The 24,969-nt window shown below is 45.4% G+C and overlaps 6 protein-coding genes across 9 annotated transcripts; 4 read left to right on the forward strand and 2 right to left on the reverse strand.

The window, feature by feature from the left end:
* Nucleotides 1-141: 141 nt before the first annotated feature.
* lsm5 (LSM5 homolog, U6 small nuclear RNA and mRNA degradation associated) lies at nucleotides 142-1,947 on the reverse strand. 3 transcript variants are annotated; one of them, XM_077736601.1, is made up of 5 exons: nucleotides 1,749-1,947; nucleotides 671-766; nucleotides 564-591; nucleotides 413-485; nucleotides 142-333 (listed from the first exon to the last, which is right to left on the reverse strand). In XM_077736601.1, the coding sequence occupies exons 2-5, from the start codon at nucleotides 723-725 to the stop codon at nucleotides 301-303; spliced, it is 189 nt and encodes a 62-aa protein (XP_077592727.1). In that variant the 5' UTR covers nucleotides 726-766; nucleotides 1,749-1,947; the 3' UTR covers nucleotides 142-300. The 3 variants fall into 3 exon arrangements, with proteins under 3 accessions (XP_077592727.1, XP_077592726.1, XP_077592728.1); XM_077736600.1 differs by lacking the exon at nucleotides 1,749-1,947 and adding an exon at nucleotides 1,295-1,585; XM_077736602.1 differs by lacking the exon at nucleotides 1,749-1,947 and adding an exon at nucleotides 1,521-1,573.
* avl9 (AVL9 homolog (S. cerevisiase)) lies at nucleotides 1,688-6,028 on the forward strand. The gene is made up of 15 exons (XM_077736596.1): nucleotides 1,688-1,894; nucleotides 2,443-2,563; nucleotides 2,627-2,712; nucleotides 2,797-2,868; nucleotides 2,945-3,034; nucleotides 3,097-3,163; nucleotides 3,234-3,274; nucleotides 3,344-3,382; nucleotides 3,448-3,517; nucleotides 3,580-3,905; nucleotides 3,973-4,327; nucleotides 4,391-4,508; nucleotides 4,582-4,635; nucleotides 5,136-5,224; nucleotides 5,318-6,028. The coding sequence occupies exons 1-15, from the start codon at nucleotides 1,811-1,813 to the stop codon at nucleotides 5,422-5,424; spliced, it is 1,719 nt and encodes a 572-aa protein (XP_077592722.1). The 5' UTR covers nucleotides 1,688-1,810; the 3' UTR covers nucleotides 5,425-6,028.
* A 66-nt stretch (nucleotides 6,029-6,094) lies between these two features.
* kbtbd2 (kelch repeat and BTB (POZ) domain containing 2) lies at nucleotides 6,095-10,663 on the reverse strand. Its single transcript, XM_077736595.1, has 4 exons — nucleotides 10,472-10,663; nucleotides 9,538-9,912; nucleotides 9,302-9,467; nucleotides 6,095-8,777 (listed from the first exon to the last, which is right to left on the reverse strand). Exons 2-4 carry the CDS (start codon nucleotides 9,708-9,710, stop codon nucleotides 7,200-7,202), a joined length of 1,917 nt encoding a protein of 638 aa, XP_077592721.1. The 5' UTR covers nucleotides 9,711-9,912; nucleotides 10,472-10,663; the 3' UTR covers nucleotides 6,095-7,199.
* A 274-nt stretch (nucleotides 10,664-10,937) lies between these two features.
* buc (bucky ball) lies at nucleotides 10,938-13,791 on the forward strand. Its single transcript, XM_077736051.1, has 5 exons — nucleotides 10,938-11,213; nucleotides 11,425-11,577; nucleotides 11,819-13,168; nucleotides 13,255-13,344; nucleotides 13,653-13,791. Exons 1-5 carry the CDS (start codon nucleotides 11,207-11,209, stop codon nucleotides 13,757-13,759), a joined length of 1,707 nt encoding a protein of 568 aa, XP_077592177.1. The 5' UTR covers nucleotides 10,938-11,206; the 3' UTR covers nucleotides 13,760-13,791.
* A 608-nt stretch (nucleotides 13,792-14,399) lies between these two features.
* LOC144209997 (uncharacterized) lies at nucleotides 14,400-17,248 on the forward strand. Its single transcript, XM_077736591.1, has 5 exons — nucleotides 14,400-14,533; nucleotides 14,596-14,841; nucleotides 15,163-16,731; nucleotides 16,831-16,914; nucleotides 17,068-17,248. The coding sequence occupies exons 1-5, from the start codon at nucleotides 14,497-14,499 to the stop codon at nucleotides 17,094-17,096; spliced, it is 1,965 nt and encodes a 654-aa protein (XP_077592717.1). The 5' UTR covers nucleotides 14,400-14,496; the 3' UTR covers nucleotides 17,097-17,248.
* A 3,452-nt stretch (nucleotides 17,249-20,700) lies between these two features.
* rnf152 (ring finger protein 152) lies at nucleotides 20,701-24,768 on the forward strand. 2 transcript variants are annotated; one of them, XM_077735598.1, is made up of 3 exons: nucleotides 20,701-20,849; nucleotides 22,497-22,610; nucleotides 22,690-24,768. In XM_077735598.1, exon 3 carries the CDS (start codon nucleotides 22,742-22,744, stop codon nucleotides 23,324-23,326), a length of 585 nt encoding a protein of 194 aa, XP_077591724.1. In that variant the 5' UTR covers nucleotides 20,701-20,849; nucleotides 22,497-22,610; nucleotides 22,690-22,741; the 3' UTR covers nucleotides 23,327-24,768. The 2 variants fall into 2 exon arrangements, with proteins under 2 accessions (XP_077591724.1, XP_077591725.1); XM_077735599.1 differs by lacking the exon at nucleotides 20,701-20,849 and having other exon boundaries at nucleotides 21,613-22,610.
* Nucleotides 24,769-24,969: the final 201 nt, after the last annotated feature.

Consider the following 24,969-nt stretch of genomic DNA (forward strand, 5'->3'; position numbering starts at 1 on the left):
AGCAGAGGTAATTTTCTAACTGAACAAAAGAAACTAATTTACACAAACTTTAGACTATTTTCTCCATAGAAGTCGTCCATGTTCTAAAAATATGGGGAAACCGGTCTTTTAAAGCTGCCCAAACAAAAAAAAATCAATAAACACTTTTTACTTTTTGCTGCATTTAGTTTTGTGTGTACTTGACAATGTTACACTTATATCCAAAACATTTTTGATATAAAAAAAAAAGTATCTTCATGTCCAAAGAGCAAAAAGAGTCAACAATAAACTCCAAAATAAAAGAAAAACACTCCAATGGCCCTAAACCTCTGGACCTTCTCCACCTGGAATGAGCTGTAGAAAAAAATATTAATTGAAATCATTTAGCAATATTAAAAAAAAAAAAAAACAGTCAAATTAAAGAGTTAGTAACCATTGTAATGTTGTTGCCATTGAGAAGAATCTGGTCTAGCTTGGTTATCCTGCGACCTTCTGGTGTTATTTCACTAAAACATAGGGATGAAAAGTTCATTAACCAAAATCACATTGAGGATTTATTAATACATTTGACAAAAAAAACTTACAACTCTGTCACATCCTCAAGCACCATATCTTAAAAGAAAAGTTGAGGAATCTGCACGACAACAGGCAATCTGACAAAACTAGCACGCCATTTTGGTTCTTAGGATACTGACAAAGTCGTCAAAGCCCAAAAGAGTTCCGACGATTTCTTTATCCGTCTTCATGACAATGTGGATGCGGGAACCGATGCACTTGTCCACGAGCTCTGAAACAATAAATCCATAACTGATAAATCATAACTACATTGACATCCATATTGATTTGAGAGGACATTTATAAAAGGATATGGGTATATATCATTATTGAACATTTACATACTTTTCCATAACGATAAACCTAATACTTGCACTTTCTTATTACATTTTAGTTTTCTAAAGAACATTCAATTAAAAAAATTCTACGTTAAAGAGTTATCCAGGACTATAATTTTGTTTATTTGTTTCATGAATGGACCTAGACTTCATTGATCTATTTGTAACACCTACGTTGATCTGTCAATGCCACTCATTTTTTAATATGTATTATAATGACATATTCTTAGATAAATACTCACTCTCGTAAATAAAACTTGAAAATAATGACAAAAGCACGCGTTCGAGGAGCAATCCTTACAGTTATTGTAAAAGCTGGCAAACTCCTAATAATGTGAACTAGGTACAGTTGTTACGTTTTTCTTCCTCAATATGCTATAATAAGTGTATAATGGAGAATAAATAGCTTCAATTGTACAAACCCAACGGGAGCAATTGTGAAGGATTCGTAGCCGGAGTTGCCGCCATGTTTGATGTTAGCTTTCAGGCAAATGCAATGGAGCTAAGAAAGGGAGCTAACCAGTCTAAAGTAGTCAAAACCGCTGTAGTCAATGACGTTTTTATTTATTGAAAATGAAAATATATTCCTATTATGAGCGTGTGCTTAAAACGAGAGCAAGGACACTGCGAATATTGAATAATATCTACCGATTTATACCACGTAACGCCGGAGGTTAGATTGGCTAATATGACGTCATTGGTTAAGCCCAAAGAGTAGTAAACCATGTTAGAGGGTTCCCTGTTCCGTTACTGTCCGTCGTTTACGACTAACACATGCGAAGGCGGAAATGTTTGGTAGTATTTCTCTCACTCACGTCCTTCCTCTTTGTTGTCCCTCACCAGGCGGAAGTGAAACGCAATCGTACGGTAACGTACCTGTTGTGTTGTTTTACTGCCGAGGGGCTGCTGTGTTGACGCCCGCGAGTTCGAGTCCCCAGATGGAGCCTCGGGACAAGGACGTGCCGCAGGGTGCGGTGCTCCACATCGTGGTGGTCGGGTTCCACCACAAAAAGGGCTGCCAGGTGGGTCAACGCAGTAAGCAAAATGCTAAAGGCTACCTATGTACACATGAAAGAAGGGGGCGGAGGGGGAGTTGAAGATGATGATGATGTTGATGATGCTTTTTTCGAGCGCTGACGTCACCTTTCCAGCTGTGGGAATTGTTGTCGCACAAAAGACACGCAATAACATTTAGATGGCAAAGTATGGTTTTAAGACAGCTTCAAATTTATACTGTGATGCTTTTATTTTTTTCCAATATAACGAGACTTTGGGGAGTGTTTACTTTCCATTGTTGCTTTTCTTGCACTGTCTAATTGTGTTTTGATTGAGGGTGTTAAGTAAACCTGTTCTGCAAATAAAACCTGGCAGGCAGCCATTTTGGTTCAGACAAAATAACAAACATTGCTATTGTAGAACAAGCTTTTTTAACAAATTTCCCCCCATTGAATGCAATGGGCCACATAATTAAATAATAGTAATTAATGACTTCATCAATTTTTGTAAACATGTTACAACCATACCAGGGGTCAATTTGAAAAGTTTTTTTTTTTTTTTTTAATATCACTAGGTGGAATTTTCTTACCCACCACTGATGCCCCAAGAGGGTCACGATAGCAACATGCTACCTGAAGAATGGAAGTACCTCCCCTTTTTGGCTCTCCCTGACGGAGCGCACAACTTCCAAGAAGGTAACACCCACATAAAACCCGCACAAAATCAATTGTTGACAATTGACAATTTCTCACCCCCAGACACAGTGTACTTCCACCTCCCACCACTGGGCGGCGACACCAAATGTGTATACGGGGTGTCATGCTACCGGCAAATTGAAGCCAAGGTAAGTCAAAGAGGCAAAATGGTGAAGTGGCGAAATTGATGGGTGTTTTTCATTTTTTTTTTGGTGTCAATTTCCCACCTGTAGGCGCTAAAGGTCCGACAAGCTGACGTCACGCGTGAAACGGTGCAGAAAAGCGTCTGTGTGCTCAGCCGTGTGGTGAGGACAAAAAGCGGGTTGCTGATGAGGCGTCCCAAAACTTTTGACAAGTCAAAAAATAATATATTTTTTTCAGCCTTTGTTTGGACTTCTCCAAGCCAAGCTACAGCTGATCACGCATGCTTACTTTGAGGAGAAAGATTTTTCGCAGATCTCCATTTTGAAGGTAAGCGAACGTTCCCGAATTTTCGCCACCGACGGGACTCACCCTAATTTTTTCTCCCCGAGGAACTCTACGAGCACGTGAACGGCTCGCTGAAGGGTTCCGCCCTGGATGGGTCGCAGGTTTTTCTCGGTAAGGTAGTCCGGACCATTCTTGTGGGTTCTTTGGAGTCCTCCTGATGTTTTTTTTTTGGTTTTGGCAGGGTTGTCGCCGCGAGATCTTATCCTGCATTTTCGACACAAGGTAAAATTTGGAATAACCATGTGACCAAAACCTGCTTTTTGACCAAAACCTACTTTTCCATCTGTACAGGTTCTCATCCTCTTCAAGCTCATTTTGCTGGAAAAAAAGGTATCAGTCAAAAAAACGCCATGACCTTGGCGCATTCCTCACCATTGACTGCGGCACCCCCGCAGGTCCTCTTCTACATCTCCCCCGTCAGCCGCCTGGTGGGAACGCTGATGAGCGTCCTATCCTTGTTCCCGGGTAAGCCCCGCCCTCCATCCACGAGAGACACCCCCCATTTCTTAATTTAACGTTGGTGGCAGGCATGCTGGAGCACGGCCTGGCTGACTCCTCCCACTACCGCCTGGGGGGCGGCGAGGCATCGGACGAGGGGGTACTACTACCCAAGGCGCCCGCCGAGGGTGACGGCGCGGACCCCGAGCCCACGTCAAGGGAGTCGTCGGAAAGCGACTGGGAGACGTTGGACCCCAGCGTGCTAGAGGAAGGGAACGAGATTGAAGGGGGCGGAGCCGGGACGGGCGCACCAATCACGGCGCAGCCTCTTGGAAGCCAGGGGGGTCACACACAGGGGCTCCTGTCCGGCCTGGAGGAGGATCAGTATGGGATGCCGCTCGCCATTTTCACCAAAGTGAGTTAAAGGGGCGGGGAAATGGCGTTCTGTCAACAAATACACATTTTTGTGTTTTTTTTTTCAGGGTTATCTGTGTCTGCCATACATGGCCCTGCAACAGCACCACCTACTGTCAGATGTGTCAGTACGCGGCTTCGTAGCGGGCGCCACCAACGTCCTCTTCCGCCAGCAACGGCACTTGAGCGACGCCCTGGTGGAGGTGGAGGAAGGCGGCGTGCAGGTCCACGACGGCGAGCTGCGAAAGGTTTTGAACCTGACCACGGCCGACTTGCGATTCGCCGATCACCTCCTCAAACACGTGACGGATAACCGCGACGACGTCTTCCTGGACGGGACGGGCTGGGAGGGCGGCGACGAATGGATCCGGGCGCAGTTTGCGCTTTACCTCCACGCTTTGTTGGCGTCCTGTTCGGATAAAGGTGAGAAAAATTGGCGTGGGGGCGGAGCCAAGCCGGGCTTTAACGTTCTTTCTCCGTCGGTAGACCACGAGAGGCTTCTGTCCGACTACGGCGCCCCCTTTGTGGCCGCGTGGAAAGAGACGCACAACTACCGGCTGTGGAATGGCAACAAGCACGCCGGAATGGCCGCCATTGCGCCGGGGTAGCGTTTTTGCTCATTTAACATGGATCAAATTTCGCCATTTTCCCATCATGCATTTCCTTCTGGTACATAGGCACCCTTTCCAAGGACAATACAGCGTGGCTGATGTCAAGCTCCGCCTCTCACAGTGAGTTTGATTCCTTAGTTAATACGATCAATCATTGAAAATAGGATTGGGTGAATATCATTCAAGAAAAGTGCTCTTAAATGGGTCAAAATGGTCAAAAGTTTGCACCATTATTTCTCCATCAAGCATTGAGCTGACTGACAAACTTGAAGTGACGGGGGTTGGGCAAGAAGAAGAAGCAGCTGATGCCAATCCACTGATTGCGTTCGTGTCACACTAGTATTGAGGAAAACTTTGCTCTTTATGAAAAGCTACATTTGAGGGAATAGTTTCAAATGAAAGCCTAGTCTTATGGGATGTTATGGCTTTATATCAAATCAAAACTAATAATTGTCATCATACACAGCTGCGTAGAATGAAATGGGTGAAATATAGTCAGTTAATAACATATAAAAGCACCACAAGCAATTTTATCCATGAAAAAGAGGTGTGTGTATTATGAAAAGTTTGACATACCGGATTTGGACATCTATTCATCGTCAATGGCAACTTGTCTCCAGCTCGGTAAACAACAGCGACCGGGGCAAGAAGATCGGCAACGCCATGATGACCACCAGTCGGAGTGTGGTGCAAACCAGCAAGGCTGTGGGTAAGAAGACAAAAAACATAAAAATTAATTTATAATAACATTTACCACAAAAAAATGAAGGAATATTGATTTGATTCAAATTTTTGCTCTCAGGTCAGTCAGTGGGCGGAGCCTTAACCAGCGCCAAGTCGGCCATGTCGTCCTGGTTTTCCACTTTGGCCCAACCGGGCGAGACCGTGACCCAGGTGGCTGACCCTTGACCCCGGATGATGTTGGTGCGGTTTCCATGGTAACGGGGGTCTCCCACTAAGGAGGGGGGCTTTGTTTTCAGACTGGGCCGTTATCATGACAACCATATTGGTTTGTTTGTTGTCATTTGATTTTCTCAAAACTGACTGCTTTTACCTGCTCGTGACCTTTTGACCTTTGTCTACCTTTTATCCATTTTATTTATTTGTCGTGGATGAAGTTAAGGAATATATGTTTGTGTTTTTGTCTGGGCACTGGAGGAGTGCTATGCTAATGTTAGCATTATCTTTGGGGGGGAAAAGTGATATCAATGTCCAAATAATTTTGGATAGCTGTCTGGTTAATACATTTTTTTAAAGGAAATACCAAGTAATGTTTTATCACATTTTTTTCCAAAATACAAGTTTTTTTAATATCGATAAATTAATGTTTTGAGTCAAGTGCTGCATAAAAGAAACTTTTTCCCCTTCAAAATAAAAGTACTTCTATTCTACACAATATTTGCACGTCATGTAAAGAAATATCCATTTTTTTTAAAAATCTGACATTTTAATTTGAAAAACTACCCTCAAATCCAACTATTTTTGGTCCTAGCTGTAAAAAAAAAAAAACTATATTGCTGTATTAAATAAATCTCAAAATCTTCAAATGTGTCTTCTATGTAACAAAAGAGAAAAAAAATGTTGGTATGCCTTTTTAATAAATTAAAGTTCCATGAAAATACAGTGCCAAAAAGAATACGATGCAGCCAAACATGCTTTAAAACGTCTGCCATGAAGCACCTGTGCTCATGAGTTGAAGCCCCGCCCCTCCAGACTACCGCTAGTGGTTGCTAGGGGCCGGTTTCCATAGCAACAAGCACCCCCTCCAGGAAAAAAAATGTTAGCGGACGAGGACAGTCACACTACAGTAATGTCTCATATTAAATAATAGAAAAAAACAACAACACTAATACAAAATAGACCTGGTCACCCCCCCCCCCCCCCCGCACTATATTTAAACATATGAAAAATAGATATTTTACCCTATATATGTATATATATAATATATATACTTCAGCAGCTTGGAAATGAGAAATGCTGATAGTGGAGGTTTCGCGTGTGTGAGGGTCAGCGTGAGGAAAACCCGAGGTTGAGTGGCGGGTGGGCGGGTCAACGACTGGACCCGCAGTCGTCCTCGCCGCCGCACCCCCAAATCTGTAAAAAAAATAAAAAAAAAACCTAAACTCCACCCTTTTCTGTCAGTGGGGAGGGTGGGTTTGAACGGGCTGTGGGAGATTTTGGGTAACATTTGACCTTGCCCCAGATTGGTCGCCAGGGCACATATTTGAAAGATGGGTTAGCCAATGAAACTGGTGCTTTTTAGTAAATTATTAGTTATTTTTGGGTCTACAAGTTATTAATATGCAGATGCACATTGAGTTTTTAGCTCTCCAATTTGTAATTTTACATGACAAATGTAAATGTTTTTGTTGTTACGCAACCTATGACAGACTTGATTTCGGTTACCATGGCGACGCTATTAGCATTGAAGCTATTACCACAAAACAAGTCCAGTATTATTGGGGAAAACCTATTGGACATGAAAGCCAACTTGAGATCAAACTGCCGTCTGAAAATCCCGGGGCCGCCTGAACACCTCCACTTTAGCCAATTGACACGAATGGGCGCCATTTTGGAATGTGGGCGGACACCCGATCGGGGACATGCAAAAAGTCCAGAAGCGGGAAAGGATCCCGACATGGGAACTAACTAAGTTAACTCTACAGGGGGAGAGAGAATCAATCCTACGCCAGGGGGAAGGAGACCAACTCTCCATCCATCTCAAACTCCTCGGCGTCGTCGGGCGAGAAGAGGTAGGCGGGCGGCTTCCAGGGGGATTCCTCCAGGCAGGACGGGTAGAGCTTGCCCACGGCGCAGTGGAAGGCGTCGCCCAGCTCCCACAGCGCCCTCTCCGACACGGGCTGGCGCAGAAACCAGCGGTCCAGTTCCACGTCGTACTGATAGATGGTGTACTTGGGCCGGTCGTGGGCGTGCGTCTCCCGCATGAACACGCACAGGCCGTCCAGCAGCGCCACGGCGTGCACGCGGGGGTCCGTGTAGCGCTTGGCCGGCACGTCGGCCGCCCGCCGCCATTCGTTTTTGTGGACGTCGTAGATCTCCACGGCCAGCGAGGAGCCGTTGGCCGGGGCGGGCGCCCGTCCCCCGGCGGCGGCGGGGGCGCCGCCCCAACCCGTAGCGGCGGCGGCCGCCACGCCGCCCAGGTAGAAGACCAAGTCCCCGAAAGCGGCGGCCGAGGCGTGGCAGCGGTTGAGTTTGCGCGTGGCCATCTCGGCCCAGGCGTCGGCTCGCGGCAAGTAGCAGTATGTGAGGTCGTGCGTGAGGGCGTAGATGCATCCGTGCGCCGCCACGCAGGTGCTCCAGAACCACGCCGCCGGCAGCGGGCTCACCATGGTCCACTCGTCCTTGGCGCGGTCGTAGCGCTCCACCGTGCGGCGGTCCAGCTCGCCGCCCACCCTGTCTCCGCCCACGGCGTAGATGAAGCCGTCGCAGTAGACCAGCGAGGGCTTGCGGCGGGCGCACAGCATGGGGGTCTTGGCCACCCACGAGTTCTGCTGGGCGTCCAGCCAGAAGAAGCTGTCCACGGCGTCCACCAGCACGTGCGGGCCGCCGCCGCCTCCACGGCCCAAGGCGCTCTCCAGGACCGCCTCCCCTCCGGCGATGAAGACGTCATTGTCGGGCGTGACCAGCGTCCCCACCTTACGCAAGTTCTGCGGCGGGTCTCGGAGCTTGTAGACCTTCTCGGCCTGCGGGCTGTAGCACACCATGGCCACGGGCGCCGGCGAGGCGGCCACGCCCAGCCCCGCCGTCTCCGACAGCGCCTCGGCGAAGATGAGCATCTCCTCCTTGGTCATGCCCAGGCGGGGCTTGAAGAACTTGGGCATGGACTTGTAGAGCCCCTGCACCACCACCGACTTGTCATTAGGGGGCAGTCCCTGGAACCAGGCCCGCTGGGTGACCTCGGAGAGCGCGTCGATGCGGATCTGGCTGAGCACCGAGGACAGGTGCTGCGAGCGCGCCTCCATGTTGTACTCCAGCCACAGCATGGCGGCCTCGCGCACCGTCTCCTCCTTCTCCACGTTGAGGTTGTCGCTGCTCAGCAAGTCCACCAGGAGCTCGTGGGACAGCTGCAGGAAGGCGTCCTGCCGGTACACGGTGGGGAACTTGTGCTCCACCATGCGCTTGGCGCTCTGCTTTAGCTCGCTGCAGCTAAACAGGTCGCCGATGCTCAGCATGCGGACGCAGTTCTCCTGGTTGATCTTTTTCACCAGGTAGTCGCGGCATTGCAGCAGGGCGTCCTCCACCTGGGGGGACAGTTGAGTAAGCTGAGTTGTTCTTAAAGAGCTAGCTAGCTAGCTTCTGACTCAATCAGGATTTCAAAATAAAAGGCGCCATCACAAAAGACTGATACTAAAATTGCCATAATAATATCACCAGTATCGCCCAGTACTAAGAAATAACATTCAGATATTGCGCAATATGTACTTTTTCTGTCCCAAAATGGCCACCATCTTGTTACACCGCCATAAACATTGCCCCTCCCAACATGATTTTTGATGTCCAATCATTTTTCTGCTTTTGAGACTAGCATTTGAAACTGTCCAAATTCAAATGTCAATCAATTAAACCTCATCTGACCAAACTCGGAAAATAAAAATATGAAAAAATAACACATTTTTAAGCAAAAATAGTCACTTTTGAATTGCGATCCACATTTGCAACCACTCCAATTCAACACATTTTAAGCTAGTTTATCCATATTTATACTCCTAAAACCCTTCAACAACTCTAAACATGACGGCTTGCCACATTCAACATGGCGGCTCACCTGTAGGAAGCAAGCGGTTTCATACAATGGCTCCACGGTGCTGTCGCTGATGGCCAAGTGGCCTGTATAGGCGTAGCTGATGATAATCTGTAATGTGGTGGCGTCCACGTTCCTCAAGTGGACGTGGGTCTGCTTGCTCTCACTTAGGCCGCCCATGAACATGGCCCTGCGGTCCAGACGGCCCCAAAATTTAATCGGGGGTGCCGGAGAGGGGCGAAAAACCAAGAAATACTCACCTGAAGTAGGAGCTACACGCAGCCAGCACCATTTTGTGGCACGGAAACTCGCTGTCGTCCACCAGCAACACCACGTCCGTCAGCAACTTCTGCTCGTAGAAGAACTTGAGCTGCTCCAGCAGGGAGACGGCGTAGTCCGCGTTGACCGGCCTGCGCTCGCCCAGACCCGACATGGTCGCATCACAGGAATCGCGCCCCAGTTTCGAAGAGTTCGCGTGGCCGGCCGAACCCGGGCTCGATGCCGACCGAGAAAAACAAGAACTGTCGGAGAGCGGGACGTGGGTCCCGGCTGGGATTGAACCCTCCGCCCGGGTGAGGTCAGAGGTCACGTGGCGCCGAGTAGCCGCCTAGTACCACAACTCCATCGATGGGAAACTGCGGGAGATAAATGAGAGCGCACAATGACTTTGCAAATTTTCACATGAACTGACATTGACGGCTATAGACGTCCAATTCGTTGCTAATTGGACGCCTGACGTCGTCAAAACGTGAATTTTCTGTCACATACTTGTTCTTAATTTCCACTTTCAGACAGAAAACTCGTCTTCTCTTTAGAAAGTAATGTTAAATGTGTCTTTGCCGTTCTCAAACGAACCCCCGAAGCTAGTAAAGGCGCTAAATCAGTCCGCCTCCACGTAATGTTCCATATGCGGCTCAAGTAACGTTAGCGGACATTTAGCACCTTTAGCTTCTCCTCAACACGACAGTCATTCAAGTTTTCTGATAAAAACTAAAGGGAAACATCTCCAGAATGGATTGAAATGTTCAAAATGTATCCGTAAGCACACAATTTAGCTCAGAAGCTCTCCTAAAAAGCGCGGCCATCTCAGGAAGATACCATACGGCTAAACTAATTGTTAACAGAAGCTAACCGCTTGTGGGGTTCTTCCCCCAGCCCAAGCCCTTTAAGCCCGTTTAAAATGTTTTTTCTCACCGTAGTTTAATGATGACTCGGAGCGGTAAAGCGTCCCAAAACGTTTTCTTGTCCGCGGCGGGGTAGAATGCGGTTCCAAAGGTGACTTTTGATAGGAAAAAAACGGAGCTCGGGTGAGGTGAGCTCAAAGCGCATTTTTAAGCGCCCGAAAAGCACAGAGCGGCGGAGGCCGGGGAAATGAACTGCGCATGCGTTGAGTATTCGACAGAACACCGGAAATTACGAGCGGCATTCGTAATCGAAATAATTAAAATTATTTTTTTTGTTAAAAAAAACTCAATTTGTAATGAAATATTTTATCCTGTTTGTTTATATGTTATTCTTAAATGCAATTTTATTTGTTATTCATCTATTCTGACGGGGGAACACTGCGCATGCGTGACCGCACTGACCTTATTCCCGTGCATCATCCATCAAATAAAACTTCTTAACTTTAATGGACCTGTGACACACAAAACGCATTTTTACATCACACATTGGCTTTAACTTGAACTTTTCTTCCTAGTTTGTTGTTAATCATGAGTAACACAACCGTGGAGAACCAGGTGTGTGCATTTGAACTAATTGCGCAATTACTAGGAGGTAATGGTTAATGATGAGGTCACATCGACTTGTTAAGCGACTGGAATACTAGTAAATGTAAAAGATTGTTTGTTGACGTTCATTTTTCGGTCGTCGTGTTCGTGTGGTATTTTATTTCAGACGGGTTGAATAAAGACAGAAAGAAAAGAAGACATGGAAGGTAAGTTGTTGTATGTACTGGAATGTTATCCTCAGGTAAATACATATTTTATCATATATAGTGTTAATGAAATGAATTAGCACTTTTAAAAGTTTCTCTTGTTGTTTTAGCTGAGATTCTGCACTTTTTTAATTGTGCATTTGTACTTACTGCCCACAATTGCAATAAAAGAGTGAAAATGATGTTAATGTTGATGTTATTTTGGTTTCAGATGGAAGCAAGCCACCACATTCCTGCAACGACGGGCAACAGCGAAATCAGCACCCCCGACCCTTTTTTTACGTGCAGGCTCCATCCCAACCTTACTACCTTTATCAACACTGGCAGATGAACAACCCCTTCAACCACTATGGCGTGCCTACGGGTATCAAATTTTATCCTCTCCACCAAATATAACTAGCCAATAAATGTCTGGCAACAAAGTGGTCAACATTATAGTTAGCATATTGCAAAGTTAGCGAAATAGCATGAAAAAAGACTCCAAAATTTGCAAATTTAAGATGTATTTGGGAATAGTTTCTCCGTTTAATGCATGCACTTGCATACATTGTCCACCGGAGGGCGCGTAAAACTTAAAACTGTTTTTTTTGTTTGTTGTCTTCAAGGTTTTAATATGGGCCGTCCCTACATGGCTCCTTTTCAGTACATGCCTTACCCTGGCTTTGTTTTCCCTCCTTCCCCGTTGCATCCCATGGATTACCGTCGCACATTAGAGCCTCGCTTCTTCCCCCCCACCTGGAACGACGTCCCTCGCCCGCCACATATCCCACACCCTCAAGACCGGCGAGAGACGGCCACCTCTGAGGTCCAGACGGACCCCAGCGACCCCCTCAGCAAGCTGATGGAGTGCCTGGACAAGATCCGAGTCTCCGATCTCCGGGGACCCGAACGGGAACTGGATTCGGGCGTGGCGTCTCACTCCTCTGGGTTGTTTTCTCCGGATGAGGAGAAGAAAAGTCAAGAGCAGGGAGCCGAAAGCCCCCTACCGGGAGCCTCAAGTTCCGAGTCTCCGGCCGTGGCGTTCGGCGACTCCACGGCGGGCTCGTACATCCCCGACTTGGGTCTCAGGAGCTTGGAAACCCTGAACCCCGGCTGGTCCGATAGGGCGGAAATGGATATACCTCTTGATAGTTCCTCCCTTCACGAAGACGGTCCAGATCCGCCACCAGCGAATCCTTTCCTTCCTCACGAGAAATCGGACGTCACAGATACCCATTCAGATAATCCCGTAGCCGCCGGTAGCGATCCTAAACCAGATCCGGACGACATTGTGAGAAGTCTAAATTCTGTCATGTCCCCGTCGCCAGTCCCAGGCGAGGACGATGTCTTCCAAGCTTCGAGCCAGGTCGATCCCGATTACCGGGTTCTCCAGCTCCCTTGGGAAGGTGTTCTGGCCTCAACGGGATCACGTCTCTCGTCCCCGTCCACCCCCTACTACTACCAGCACCAGCACCACCACCACCGTCTCTCCATACAGAACACCCACGAACGCATGAGCGTCCTCAGCCCATCCCTGGATGAACTCTCCTCGCGGGATGAGATGTTCTCCACCGATCTAGACGACGTGGATCTCTTTCCCAGCCGGACTTACTCGGGTAGAAAAGTAGCGGGGGTGGACGAGGGCTGGCTCCCCCACTCCAACAAGTTCTTATGTGCCTGCTGTGGAAAGAATCTACCCAAAAGCAGTGGTCGGAACAAAAGCCACCACCTTAAAACGTACAGGGACGAACCCGCCGACTCCGAGGAGGACTCCCGATTCCGACGAGGTAGCGCTCCGCCCAGGAAGCATCCGACCCACAGGAAGCCTCACTCGTGGCCCCCAAAACAGCCTGGCAGACTCGGGTATAAGAGAAACCAGTACAAAGACCCCATGGACCTTCTCGAGGCCGACCGAGGTCTTGATGACAACAATGCAGAAACCGTGGGTGGCGAACTGCAGTACAGAACCTGTCAAGGTTGGTCTCCCAGGTCTTTATTAATAGGCTGGTACATTCCCCATGAATCCCTTTTGTTGAAATCTTTTAAATTCATGTGTTCACAGACAGACTCTACAGAGATGAGCAGAACAAGTGGGTTGACGGAGGCGGAGGTCTTACCAGAAGACGGCAAGGACCTCCACTGCAGCAACTAGGTTTTAGTCCCTTCTGTTCTGTATTTACCAGACCACAGAAGCTCATAATAGAGTCCTTGCATGGGTTGATGTAGATTTTTGATCAAAACCGTGACCAAACTTGGCCAAAATCAGGTACCCCTGAGATTGAGTCAAGATCAGGACTACTAGGAGTAGATCCCCAAACTGGGTCTTTGCACATTGTGTCTGAAACCAGATCAGGATCTGGTCATTACCTTACAACATTAGCAAAGGGTACTCAAACCCAACCGGCCTTAGGAACTCAAACCCAAGCAGTCCTAGGTACTCAACTCCGTTTTGATTGACAGAATCGACCGCTTCCCGAAAATTGCTGATTCACCAAAGACCCCGAGATGACGACGATGACGAAGACGATGCTGAAGAATTGCCGTCCCCTCCCTGGGACAGAGGTTGATGTCCTCACGACTAACTTTAGTTGAACTGTAAGTCCAAACTCTCCAATTTGGGCGGTCCTTCATCGTTACATACTACTAACCACACCCCCTTGTCTCTCCACAGGCCCCCCCTCGAAGGTGTTCTAACACAAAGATGTTAAAGAAAAATGTATCTAGGGCACTGGGTGTACTTGCACTGCACATAAAGCCTCGTTTGTAGGCCAAAAAAACCATTATACATCTATTTTTTGCCTCGCACTTGGTCACTAAGAGGCAAAGGTTGGAGTTGATGTGATGTCACTGTTTGGGGCAAGTCCAATAAAGAATTGTCAATATAAATGCTTTGTCTTTCACTTATTTCAACAGCCAACCCATAAATGGCTTTTACATGTTAACACAGATGCTAATACATTTGAATTTCTTTAGCTAGAAGCAGTTAGCTCACCAATAACATTGGGGAACTGTGTAAATAAGACCTGTAGATGCGGTTTTCAGATCAACCACTCTTGCTAAAGTCAAATTTCATGACCTAAATCCAATATCTAGACCTGAAAGACTGGGTATGAAGTAGATTTCCTTAGAATTGGGTCTATACCCATAAGTTGGGTCTGGACCAGCCCCCTTTGGGAGGTCCATCCATCTCATTTCCTGCCAAATCAGCTGGAAGTCATTAACCTGAGAGACCAATCAGAGCAAGACCGCCCCAAGTGAAGCATTATCAAGACTGCACAGTTCTAACCTCAGTCCAAATGCTACCATGAAAGCGGACATGTTTAGTCCCACAGAGTCTTTCGGTAAGTTGGTCTATCCTTTAACTGTTTCTGGACATTTCCAGTTATGCCGTTTGCTTCTCCAGGAATGGAGGCAGGTTTTTCAAACCCCCACATGAGCCCTCACAGTCCCAACGCACCTCAGGGAGCGCCACGGGGCCGTGAGGCTCCGGGAACGCCGCGTCCTGATGACCACCGACAGCACGGCCAGAAGCCGATGTACTACTTTCAGCCGCCGCAGACGTACGCGCCCTTGCAGGGCGTTCAATGGCCGCCGCTAACGATGGCCGTGCCGGTTGGATACAACCCTTACTTTGGCGTCGCCCCGTATGGTTAGTTTGTTCTTTCATCTTGTGGGCTAATATAAGATAAGTACTTCATTTGGATAGACGTTTAAGCTTGTCAGATCAGAAAAATTGCCATCATAACGCTGTCTAAAATTGTGCTGTCTAGTTTGTCAGTTTATCTTTAACCTACACAAAGATAGAAATTAGCCCTTTCAGCCACAATCTTACATATGTTCATTAATGCAAATATGTTCATTAATGTGCTTTCCCTAATTAAATCAATCAAGTTATTGTAACCACACTTGTTAGGATGTCAGAAGACGAACTAGCTAATTGTAGCTTCTTAATCTTTACACTCTATTCCAGGTTACGGAATGCCAATGATGCCCCATTACCAGCCAAATCCTTACATGGAGGCTCCTACCTTTGTCATGCCCCAAACACATCTCCACCTGACGGACTACAGGCGCATGCTGAACCCTTACCACTACCAGACCATGGCCTACCACACCCGCCGGTTCCGCTACCAGCAGAGCCCGCCGGCTAAACAAGTCACCAGTAGCGAGGTGCAAACAGAACCACTCGATGGCACCCCGATGACAAGCAGTCCTTCTTCTGGTGAAAACCAGACCCCGGGAGTCTTCAAAGCTGAAGACTTGCCAATCACACCAATCGGGCAGCCAGCCTCGACGGTACAAACTGGCGAGGAGTCTTCTGTGGACATGGACACTCCCCCGATTGGAGGTTTCGTCATTCAGACAGAGGAGGTGACCATCGAGTGCTGTGCCGCTCCAGTGGAGCTCCAGTTTCTCGGTTCCCATGAGGCACCAGGTCTTCTTCTCGATCAGGTTCACCCAGAGGTCCTCTCGGTCGGCGATCCTGGAGAGGAGAGTTGCGAGCTGGAAGAAGACGCCAATCACCAGAATGTGGTTCAGGACACTATGGCAGAGAATGATCTACCGTTGTCTCCAAAGAGTGTCCAATCTGAAGTTCATCTAGAGGAGCAAAGCCTGTGGTCCATGGAAGAAACTTTGCTAGCCTCCCCAGAAGACTACAATGGTAAAACGGGTGTGGTGGAAATACCTGTAGAAGAACACCCTACAAAAGACTCTGAGATGGTCTGTGAGATTGAGATTTTGTGTCCCACGAAGGAAACTCCTCATGTGACACTGGAAGAAAAAGCAAAGACTCCACCTAAAGAGGAACCAACCTACCAGGAACGCCAAGACACCTCGTTCGAATCCTTACCGGCCTACCTTCCCTCCAGCACTTGGCTAGCCGACTTCGACAGAGTCTACGTCTGTAGCAGGATCCCGCCCGTACCCAGAAAGCAGAACCAGATTGTCGACCGGACTTCTTTGGAGGTCCCGACTCGGAGAAGAAAACTAGAACTGGACTATGGGGAGCGACTTTCGGTGCGCAAACCCAAGGCACGTTACAAACCCAAAGCTAAGATGGACCGCCACAGCCTCTCGGACCACGAGTGCTGCCTCACCGGGACCTACAACGAGAACATCTTCACCCTGAAGCGGGAACGTCTTTGCACTAGATGTTTGTCCAAGCCCCGGCAAGCCCTCCAGAGGAAGTCCGCCCCTTTTCAGCAGTGCAACCGGACCCCGTTGTCTACCTGTGACACCTGCCAGAGACTTCAAGGTTCGGTCCCGGATGTCAGGGGTCTCCGTCGCAGACCCGAGACAGAAGGTGAGTCCTCGGAGAACGGCTCGTGGCGGCTCGACGGACCCAAGAGGCCACCGGGTTCCAAGAGGATCCGGGACAAGAGCTGCGCCTGTGACCTAGGGCGGCAAAACCGGGCCTTGGCTTTGGAAAAACCGCACCAATGCCCACACGAGATGGCCATGCGAGAACTGGATGCCAACTCGCCGGACCAATGGAGGCGTACTGACCAACTTTATTGGACTCAAAGGTGGCAATCAGGTAGAGTTCTAACTCCAATTCTCTGAGACTTGACCATTTTTGAGGATTAGTTTTCAGGTTCTGATTTGGTTTTGATCCAATCGATGTTCTTGATTGCAGAGAAGTCGCGGAAAACAACGGCGGCCAATCGCGAGGGCTCCAGATCACCGCATTTGAACAAACGCACAATTTCACAATCACAAGGTAGTTTTTTGTGCTTCTTTCTTCACACATCGGCTGCTATTGACGACGATAGACGTCCAATCTGCCAAATTGAGTACAAATATGAATGGATTGGATGTCTATTGTCAATGAAAGAATGAACAAATGAATTATATGCCGTTTTTCTCTTTGCAGGAAATTATAGAAAAGACACACAATGCTGATTTTGCACCAGAGCACTAATCAAAGTCACTTTTAAATGTTTTGTACACTTAATTTATTATATCACTTTTTAGAGATTTTTCACAATGTTCACCATGTAAATAATAATGCATAAAAAGAAATATTTCAATAAACACTGATTTGATAATGTGAAGACATTCGATTTTGTTATTTTTCCTCTGAGTAAAATGTACTGGCTAGTTGGGTGGCTGCTGCAGTAACACTTAATCACCCGAAGAGGGCAACAAAGTAATCAGAAACCCGATTCCGACTGTATTTTGTTAACAATCGATTAAACATGAAAATTAGCCCTTCGGCTACAACATAACATATTTACATATGTTTTCATTCACATGGATGTGAATATGTTCATTGATATGCTATCAAATAAATCAAATTTAGGTGTTTTTAGAGTTTAAAAAAGAAAAAAAGCAAGAGCGAGGCTGTAAAATTTATATATTGAGCACTTTTATAATTATTCCACTTTCTAATCTTTTTGAAATATAAATTGAGGTAAAGCTATTCGATTTTGTTGTTGTTTTCCTCTTTAGAGTAAATTATGCTATGCTAGGTAAAAAAAACTTTTAGGCTCCTGCAGTAACACGTAATCACCACAGAATGGCAGTAATGTAGTCAGACTCTGATAATGGAAAGGGAGAATAAGAGTACAGAAAAGAAAACAACCACTAGCGAGGCTGTAAAATTGTTTACTTTTATAATTATTCCACTTTCTAATATTTTTCAAATATAAATTGATTATGAAAAGCGATTCGCTTTTGTTGTTTTCCTCTGTTGAGTAAAATATGCTAGCGAGGTAAAAAAACTTTTAGGCTCCTGCAGTAACACGTAATCACCACAGAATGGCAGTAATGTAGTCAGACTCTGATAATGGAAAGGGAGAATAAGAGTACAGAAAAGAAAACAACCAATAGCGAGGCTGTAAAATTGTTTACTTTTATAATTATTCTACTTTCTAATGTTTTGCAAATATAAATTGATTATGTAAAGCGATTTTATTTTTTTGATTTCCTCTGTTGAGTAAAATATGCTAGCGAAGTAAAAAAAACTTTTAGGCTTCTGCAGTAAGACGTAATCACCACAGAGTGGCAGTAATGCAGTCAGACTCAGATAATGGAAAGGGAGAATAAGAGTACAGAAAAGAAAACAACCAATAGCGAGGCTGTAAAATTGTTTACTTTTATAATTATTCTACTTTCTAATGTTTTGCAAATATAAATTGATTATGTAAAGCGATTTTATTTTTTTGATTTCCTCTGTTGAGTAAAATATGCTAGCGAAGTAAAAAAAACTTTTAGGCTTCTGCAGTAAGACGTAATCACCACAGAGTGGCAGTAATGCAGTCAGACTCAGATAATGGAAAGGGAGAATAAGAGTACAGAAAAGAAAACAACCAATAGCGAGGCTGTAAAATTGTTTACTTTTATAATTATTCTACTTTCTAATGTTTTGCAAATATGAATTGATTATGTAAAGCTATTCGATTTTGTTGTTTTCCTCTGTTGAGTAAAATATGCTAGTGAGGTAAAAAAAACTTTTAGGCTCCTGCAGTAACACGTAATCACCACAGAATGGCAGTAATGTAGTCAGACTCTGATAATGGAAAGGGAGAATAAGAGTACAGAAAAGAAAACAACCAATAGCGAGGCTGTAAAATTGTTTACTTTTATAATTATTCTAATTTCTAATGTTTTTCAAATATAAATTGATTGTGTAAAGCAATTCGATTTTGTTGTTTTCCTCTGTTGAGTAAAATATGCTAGCAGGGTAAAAAAAACTTTTAGGCTCCCGCAGTAACACGTAATCACCACAGAATGGCAGTAATGCAGTCAGACTCTGATAATGGAAAGGGAGAATAAGAGTACAGAAAAGAAAATAACCAATAGCGAGGCTGTAAAATTGTTTACTTTTATAATTATTCTAATTTCTAATGTTTTTCAAATATAAATTGATTGTGTAAAGCGATTCGATTTTGTTGTTTTCCTCTGTTGAGTAAAATATGCTAGCAGGGTAAAAAAAACTTTTAGGCTCCCGCAGTAACACGTAATCACCACAGAATGGCAGTAATGCAGTCAGACTCTGATAATGGAAAGGGAGAATAAGAGTACAGAAAAGAAAATAACCAATAGCGAGGCTGTAAAATTGTTTACTTTTATAACTATTCTACTTTCTAATGTTTTGCAAATATAAATTGATTATGTAAAGCGATTCGATTTTGTTGTTTTCCTCTGTTGAGTAAAATATGCTCGCGAAGTAAAAAAAACTTTTAGGCTCCTGCAGTAACACGTAATCACCACAGAATGGCAGTAATGTAGTCAGACTCTGATAATGGAAAGGGAGAATAAGAGTACAGAAAAGAAAACAACCAATAGCGAGGCTGTAAAATTGTTTACTTTTATAATTATTCTACTTTTTAATGTTTTGCAAATATAAATTGATTATATAAAGCCATTCGATTTTGTTGTTTTCCTCTGTTGAGTAAAATATGCTAGTGAGGTGAAGTTTATTATCCTTTTGCAGTAACACTTAATCACCACAGAATGGCAGTAAATTTCGTCAGACTCTGATAATGGAAGGGAGAATAAGAGTATAAAAAAGAAAAAACGCAACAGTGATGTCGTAAAGTTATTCTTCATTTATTATGGTTTATAATTATTTTCTAGTATTTTTTAAATATGAATGTAGTTTAATACCAACTCTATTATATTGCTATATTTTTCTGACTTGCAGTGCACTTATCTTTTAAATAGCATATATTTTTCATTCATTTCCCAAACTTCTTACTTCATAAGGGTCATGAGGGGTGCTGGAGCCAATTCAACCAACTATGATTCCCTGATAGGGGACAACCTGAATTTGTGGCTGCAAATTGCAGGTCATAAAGTGACAATAGTGACAATTTAGCCTAAAATTAGCCCAGTCGGCATCTCCCATGTCCGCTCCTCCTTCCCGGCCAAAATAGATTGGACACCCACCGCCTTTAAAGTGACATCTGCAACGCGCCCAACTCTAGGAGCATCGAGATGAAGATTAACCTGCTTACAAAACCTCCGCCTGGGCCCCGTAACGTGATTGGGCCGGTTCCCCGGCGTCCATCTCCGGACAAAATAAACTCAATCTCCCCCCGCGGCCAATCCGATTATACGAGTTGGTGGTGGGTCACCTTCCAGACGGAAAAGTAGATTTTCACGGTGGGTTTCTGTACGTGCCATATGGAACGGTGGAGATTGCGGAGCTGTCGTCATGGTTACCGGGCCCCGACGTTCTGCGGCCGGCGGCAAATTATCCACGCAGGTTCGAATGGGAGACAAACTAAATAAAATGACAGAAAATACACAAAAAGGAAAGGATTGCATGTGAAAATAACAAAAAGTGGAATAAAATATTATTTTAAAGGCTGAATTAGCTTTAAAAATGTAACTAAATGCATACAATTGACATTAATACATCATTTTCAAATAAATAAACAAGAATAAACTATTAAAACAGCGGAATGTTGGATATATATGAAAATAGAAACATCCTCGCTATCTGGGCTACAGAAGTTGACCCCTGACCTCCGCCATTGCGCAATCTGTGCTCTCACTGGTGCGCCTGCGTGGTAGGAGGGGGCGTGTCCGACTGCCTGCCTTGTTGTGTTAAACTGGCTTCCTCCCGTCCGCTTTGTGTTATTTTGTCGCCTTCGCAGTGGTCACGACGACTCAAAAGACAAAAGCATGCACGCCTGCACGCTGCACGTGAGTTTTTGCATCATTTCTCCCCCTGACATTTCCTTTTTTTCGTCTATTTTAACCGCTAGTCGTCTGGGCGTGCGTTTGTTGTGTCTGCAACAATGGTGCCTTCACGTGCCTCCAAAAGTTTCCGTCCAGTTGCGTTCGCGTTCCCGGCCAAACGATTTTCTGCGCTGCGCGTTTGCGTGCTCCTCGTGGACAAAGTTGAGAGTTATCGCGATGATGAGATCGATTTGTCTTCTTCTCGCATCTGCGTGTTGCCCGAGGTCAGGATAGGACGAAAAAAAGCTTTTCTCATTGGCTGCCATTGACGATTATAGGCGTCCAAACCTTCTGCTGTGAATTTCAACGGGATTCTCTGTGTTTGACGTCACCACTGTCACCAACCCATCCATCAACTCACAAAATTGTGGTCAACCAATTACAGAAGCATAATACAATACCATAATAACAAGTTTTTGTTGAAAATGTAATGTTTGAGAGTCATGGCAAACATTCCCTGCCAGTGAGTAACCCGGGGCACCAAATGCATCTTGGGAACTTGTGTATTTGTCACTGAAGCCCCGTCGTGACCTCCCCTTAAGGAGATGTTTGTTGACAAATCCATCAAAACAAACATGGCGGACAGAGGGCAAGGGATCGTGGTAAATTGCAGTCATATTTATTTTGGTCTAAAATAACACAGCCTTTTTTCCCATTTCTGCCTGATTTTTTTATTTCACGTCCTCATAATTTGGGAGTTATTTTTCGCTAATTAGCATATGCCACTAATGAGTTTCATTTTCTTGCACCTGCGCTTCATTAGCATTCCTCCAACTGCCATTTTGTGTCCCGGTTTCCCTTTTTTTCTCATTCCGTGGCCATTTTTTAACTAATTTGGGTCATTTTTCGATTCCGTTGTGGGATAAAGCAAGGGGGCGGGGCTTACCAGGCAGTAATAACAAAATATTTACTTTATTTAGGTTACTTTAGCACATTTAGGATCATTTATTTGCAGTTTATTTATCTTATTTTGATACTTTCAGGAAAAAAATTGGAGTACAATTAGGAGTACTTAAAGTGCATCTTTTAGTACCCCCGATCGGTACCAATCAATGAGCAATATGATCAATAAGTGAGCTCTTTGGCCCTTTTTTTTCTCCGGCTTTTTTGTCACGCGACCTTCACGAGGCGGCGTATTGTCGGCGGACAAAAGCGAAGTCGGCAGACGCTCGGGGAGAAAACGCAGCGTCGTAAAATGCGCCAATTAATGTTTACGAGTCGTTTTGGTGAATGATCGACCTTCATTGCGCCCGCCGCTTGCGAGCGTGTCGAGCGGGACACGGCTTCCGTGACATTTGGCTGACATTTTTAGCTAGCGGGAGGGTCGTCTTTTGAGAAGGCGCTTCTTCCTCGCAGGTGTTTCGCCGTGCACTGGAGTTATTTTTAACTAGCGCACTTTCCCTTTGGCGGATTGCCCTTCGGGAGTGTGTATGTGTGGGTGTGTGTGGGTGTCACCTGCACGCGGTAACGTCACGGCTAGCCTCGGGTAGAATTATTCATAGTCATGTGGCGACCCCAAAAAATTAGCCGTGCTATATTTGACTAGTATTGCGCAAAATATGAAATCACTTTTAATTTTGTTTCAAGGAATTTTTTTATCTCTTTCTGGAGTGTGATTGGCTGCCAAAGCATTCTGCATCTACTGCCCAATCTTTGCTGGGATAGGCTCCAACACCCCTGCGACCCTTGTGAGGACAACCAGAAGAGGACTAAAGCCAAACTAACGTTAAATCATTTACTATTCACATTTTATTTCACTTTTTTTCTGAAGCTTTAACTGCTATTCCCATTTTTGTGTTTGCAGGAAGGATGTCGGCGTTGGACGGCGTCCCTCTGAGGACGTTTTTACCCGCGTGATGCATACCTCCCCCCACTCGACGACTATGGAGACCCTTTCCCGCGATTCCCTGGCGGAATGCCAGATCTGCTTCAACCCGTTCAGCCCACGCCGGCGCCCCAAACTCTTGGACTGCCGCCACACGTGCTGTTCGGCATGCCTGTCGCAAATGCGCGGCGGCCACGAGGACATCCGCTGCCCGTGGTGTCGTGGCGTCACCCAGCTGCCGGCGGCGCTCTCCGTGGCGCACCTGCCCGATGACCCCCGCGCCGCCGTCCCCCCAGAACACGCGCCCGTCTACGTCCGCCTGCCCGGCTGCAATCGCTACGTGTTGACGCCAGCCGTCGAGGACGATAGGGCGCCGTCCGGTTGCCGCTTTCTGCCCGGCGGTGGGCGGAAGGACGTGACAGTGGCGGGTCTAGTGGAGCCGGCGTTGGCCGAGGACGGCGAGGGGCGGCGGGGGGCCAGCGCTGCCAAGGGTTCCGTGTGGTCCGGCGTTTGCACGGTGGTGCTGGTGGCCTGTGTGCTACTCTTCTTGCTCGGAATAGTTCTTCACAACATGTCGTGCATCTCCAAGCGATTTGCCGTCATCTCCTGCGGATGATTTTTCGGGAGTAAACGTTCCCGGGGGGGTACGACTCGTTTTTTGTCGGAAGGCCAACGACCAGGTTGCCAAAAACGAATGGACTCAATCCAGTTTTTAAGCCAGTTTTATTTATATATTTATTTTTAAATGAGCTATGGAGTATGGATGTATGAGATTTAAACTTTTAATGATTTTTTTTTGTTAAAACCCCAAATAATCAATCTAAATACATAATTTTAGCATTTTAGCATGATGTGAATAGATTCAGGATAGAACAAAGTTGTCAATAAAGTTGTTTTTGAACAAAATGGTGATCCCCCACCAGCCTTCCATTCTAAATGCAATGTAATGAACTCAGTTATAAACCCAACACCAGAAATTGTTGTTTGTCACTCAAAAACGATTTTTCATTGTTTTTTTCTGGAAGAATTAGCCCAAAACCGTCCCGTTCATTTCAAATGAACAACATTTTCCATTCATTTCTAATGACCCCTTACATTATTCCTTTAATCTTGTGTTGGGGTGGTACTTTACCAATTTCTATAGATTGGATTAAGATGAATAGTAAGGTACAGTCTTTGTCTTTGTAAAATAACCAAAAAAATGTGTAAAAAAACAACAAACAAACAACAATTTTAATGCCATTTCGCTGTTGCGGGGCAGAATCTGAAAATAGTATTGCTGAGTGACGTCACTACAATGTGGCTACATTGAACAGCCTCTTTCTAATTGGTCCTTTCACTGCAACGGGATCTGGACACAGCAGGTAATAACTGTATTCTGGAGTTTTATGTCGAATATTTTCATCAAAACACCTTTAAACAAGTGGCAAAACAGACGCGAACATTCAGTTAGCGTGTTTTTGTTAGTTTAACTTCTGTAAAATATCCCGTTTTGAGATGGTAGGCATTCGGATGACTGCTCGTAGTTAACATTAGCATTGGACTTGCGCGCAGTGTCTGTAAGTACTCTTTCTATTGTTTTAATCCGAATATTTCCCTACAAATGGTTTAAACAAGTGAAACTAACATTTCTCTAATGAGTTTGGTTGTTTTGGGGCTGGATTGCAGGAGAAAATATCGCGTTTTGATGGGTTATTCACCCGTAGTTAACAAGTGCACTGAAGATCAAAGGCTTTCGCCGCCTAGCCGGCTATCGCCGAAAGTATTCGATATTTTCGGGTTATTTTGAATATATTACTCAAAAATTGTTTAACCAAGTAACAAATAACATGTGGCCAATGAGTGAGGTTGTTGTTAAAGTATTTTTTTCCGCTAAATTGCAGTAAAATGTAGACGGTACGCATTCGGGGTATTTGTCTATATTTGAATTTTAGCGCCGTTTCCATAAGTACTCTGTTTTATGGTTTTACTTCGAATATTTACCTCAAGACTGCTTTGAACATGTAAAAATGACATTTCGCTAATGTATTGGGTTGTTTCGGGGATACAATGCAATAAAATATATTGAGTTTTGATGGTTATTCGCCCGTAGTTAACAAGTGCATTAGAGATCAAAGGATTTCACGGCGTCGCCGAAAGTATTCTTTTGTTTTATTCCGAATATGTTCATTAAAACTACTTAAACAAGTAACAAATGACATGTTTCCAATGAGTCGAGTTGTTTTTGTTCAGCTAAACAGCAGTAAATTATACTGGGGG

The sequence above is a fragment of the Stigmatopora nigra genome, chromosome 16, assembly GCF_051989575.1.
Source record: "Stigmatopora nigra isolate UIUO_SnigA chromosome 16, RoL_Snig_1.1, whole genome shotgun sequence".
Taxonomy (NCBI): domain Eukaryota; kingdom Metazoa; phylum Chordata; class Actinopteri; order Syngnathiformes; family Syngnathidae; genus Stigmatopora; species Stigmatopora nigra.

What these genes read in the sequence shown, in the direction of transcription:
- rnf152 (XM_077735598.1), top strand. Translation starts at nt 22,742, where the DNA reads ATGCATACCTCCCCCCACTCGACGACTATGGAGACCCTTTCCCGCGAT.
- avl9 (XM_077736596.1), top strand. Translation starts at nt 1,811, where the DNA reads ATGGAGCCTCGGGACAAGGACGTGCCGCAGGGTGCGGTGCTCCACATC. An exon ending in TCTGTGTGCTCAGCCGTGTG is followed by an intron (nt 2,869 to 2,944) that starts GTGAGGACAAAA and finishes TATTTTTTTCAG; the next exon opens with CCTTTGTTTGGACTTCTCCA. An exon ending in TCCTGCATTTTCGACACAAG is followed by an intron (nt 3,275 to 3,343) that starts GTAAAATTTGGA and finishes CCATCTGTACAG; the next exon opens with GTTCTCATCCTCTTCAAGCT.
- lsm5 (XM_077736600.1), bottom strand. Translation starts at nt 1,340, where the DNA reads ATGGCGGCAACTCCGGCTACGAATCCTTCACAATTGCTCCCGTTGG. An exon ending in CTTGAGGATGTGACAGAGTT is followed by an intron (nt 486 to 563) that starts GTAAGTTTTTTT and finishes CCTATGTTTTAG; the next exon opens with TGAAATAACACCAGAAGGTC. An exon ending in ATGGCAACAACATTACAATG is followed by an intron (nt 334 to 412) that starts GTTACTAACTCT and finishes TTTTTTCTACAG; the next exon opens with CTCATTCCAGGTGGAGAAGG.
- buc (XM_077736051.1), top strand. An exon ending in GCAGTACAGAACCTGTCAAG is followed by an intron (nt 13,169 to 13,254) that starts GTTGGTCTCCCA and finishes ATGTGTTCACAG; the next exon opens with ACAGACTCTACAGAGATGAG. An exon ending in ACCTCCACTGCAGCAACTAG is followed by an intron (nt 13,345 to 13,652) that starts GTTTTAGTCCCT and finishes TTTGATTGACAG; the next exon opens with AATCGACCGCTTCCCGAAAA.
- kbtbd2 (XM_077736595.1), bottom strand. Translation starts at nt 9,710, where the DNA reads ATGTCGGGTCTGGGCGAGCGCAGGCCGGTCAACGCGGACTACGCCGTC. An exon ending in GCGTGTAGCTCCTACTTCAG is followed by an intron (nt 9,468 to 9,537) that starts GTGAGTATTTCT and finishes TCTGGACCGCAG; the next exon opens with GGCCATGTTCATGGGCGGCC. An exon ending in AAACCGCTTGCTTCCTACAG is followed by an intron (nt 8,778 to 9,301) that starts GTGAGCCGCCAT and finishes CTGTCCCCCCAG; the next exon opens with GTGGAGGACGCCCTGCTGCA.
- LOC144209997 (XM_077736591.1), top strand. Translation starts at nt 14,497, where the DNA reads ATGAAAGCGGACATGTTTAGTCCCACAGAGTCTTTCG. An exon ending in GACTCAAAGGTGGCAATCAG is followed by an intron (nt 16,732 to 16,830) that starts GTAGAGTTCTAA and finishes TCTTGATTGCAG; the next exon opens with AGAAGTCGCGGAAAACAACG. An exon ending in CACAATTTCACAATCACAAG is followed by an intron (nt 16,915 to 17,067) that starts GTAGTTTTTTGT and finishes TTCTCTTTGCAG; the next exon opens with GAAATTATAGAAAAGACACA.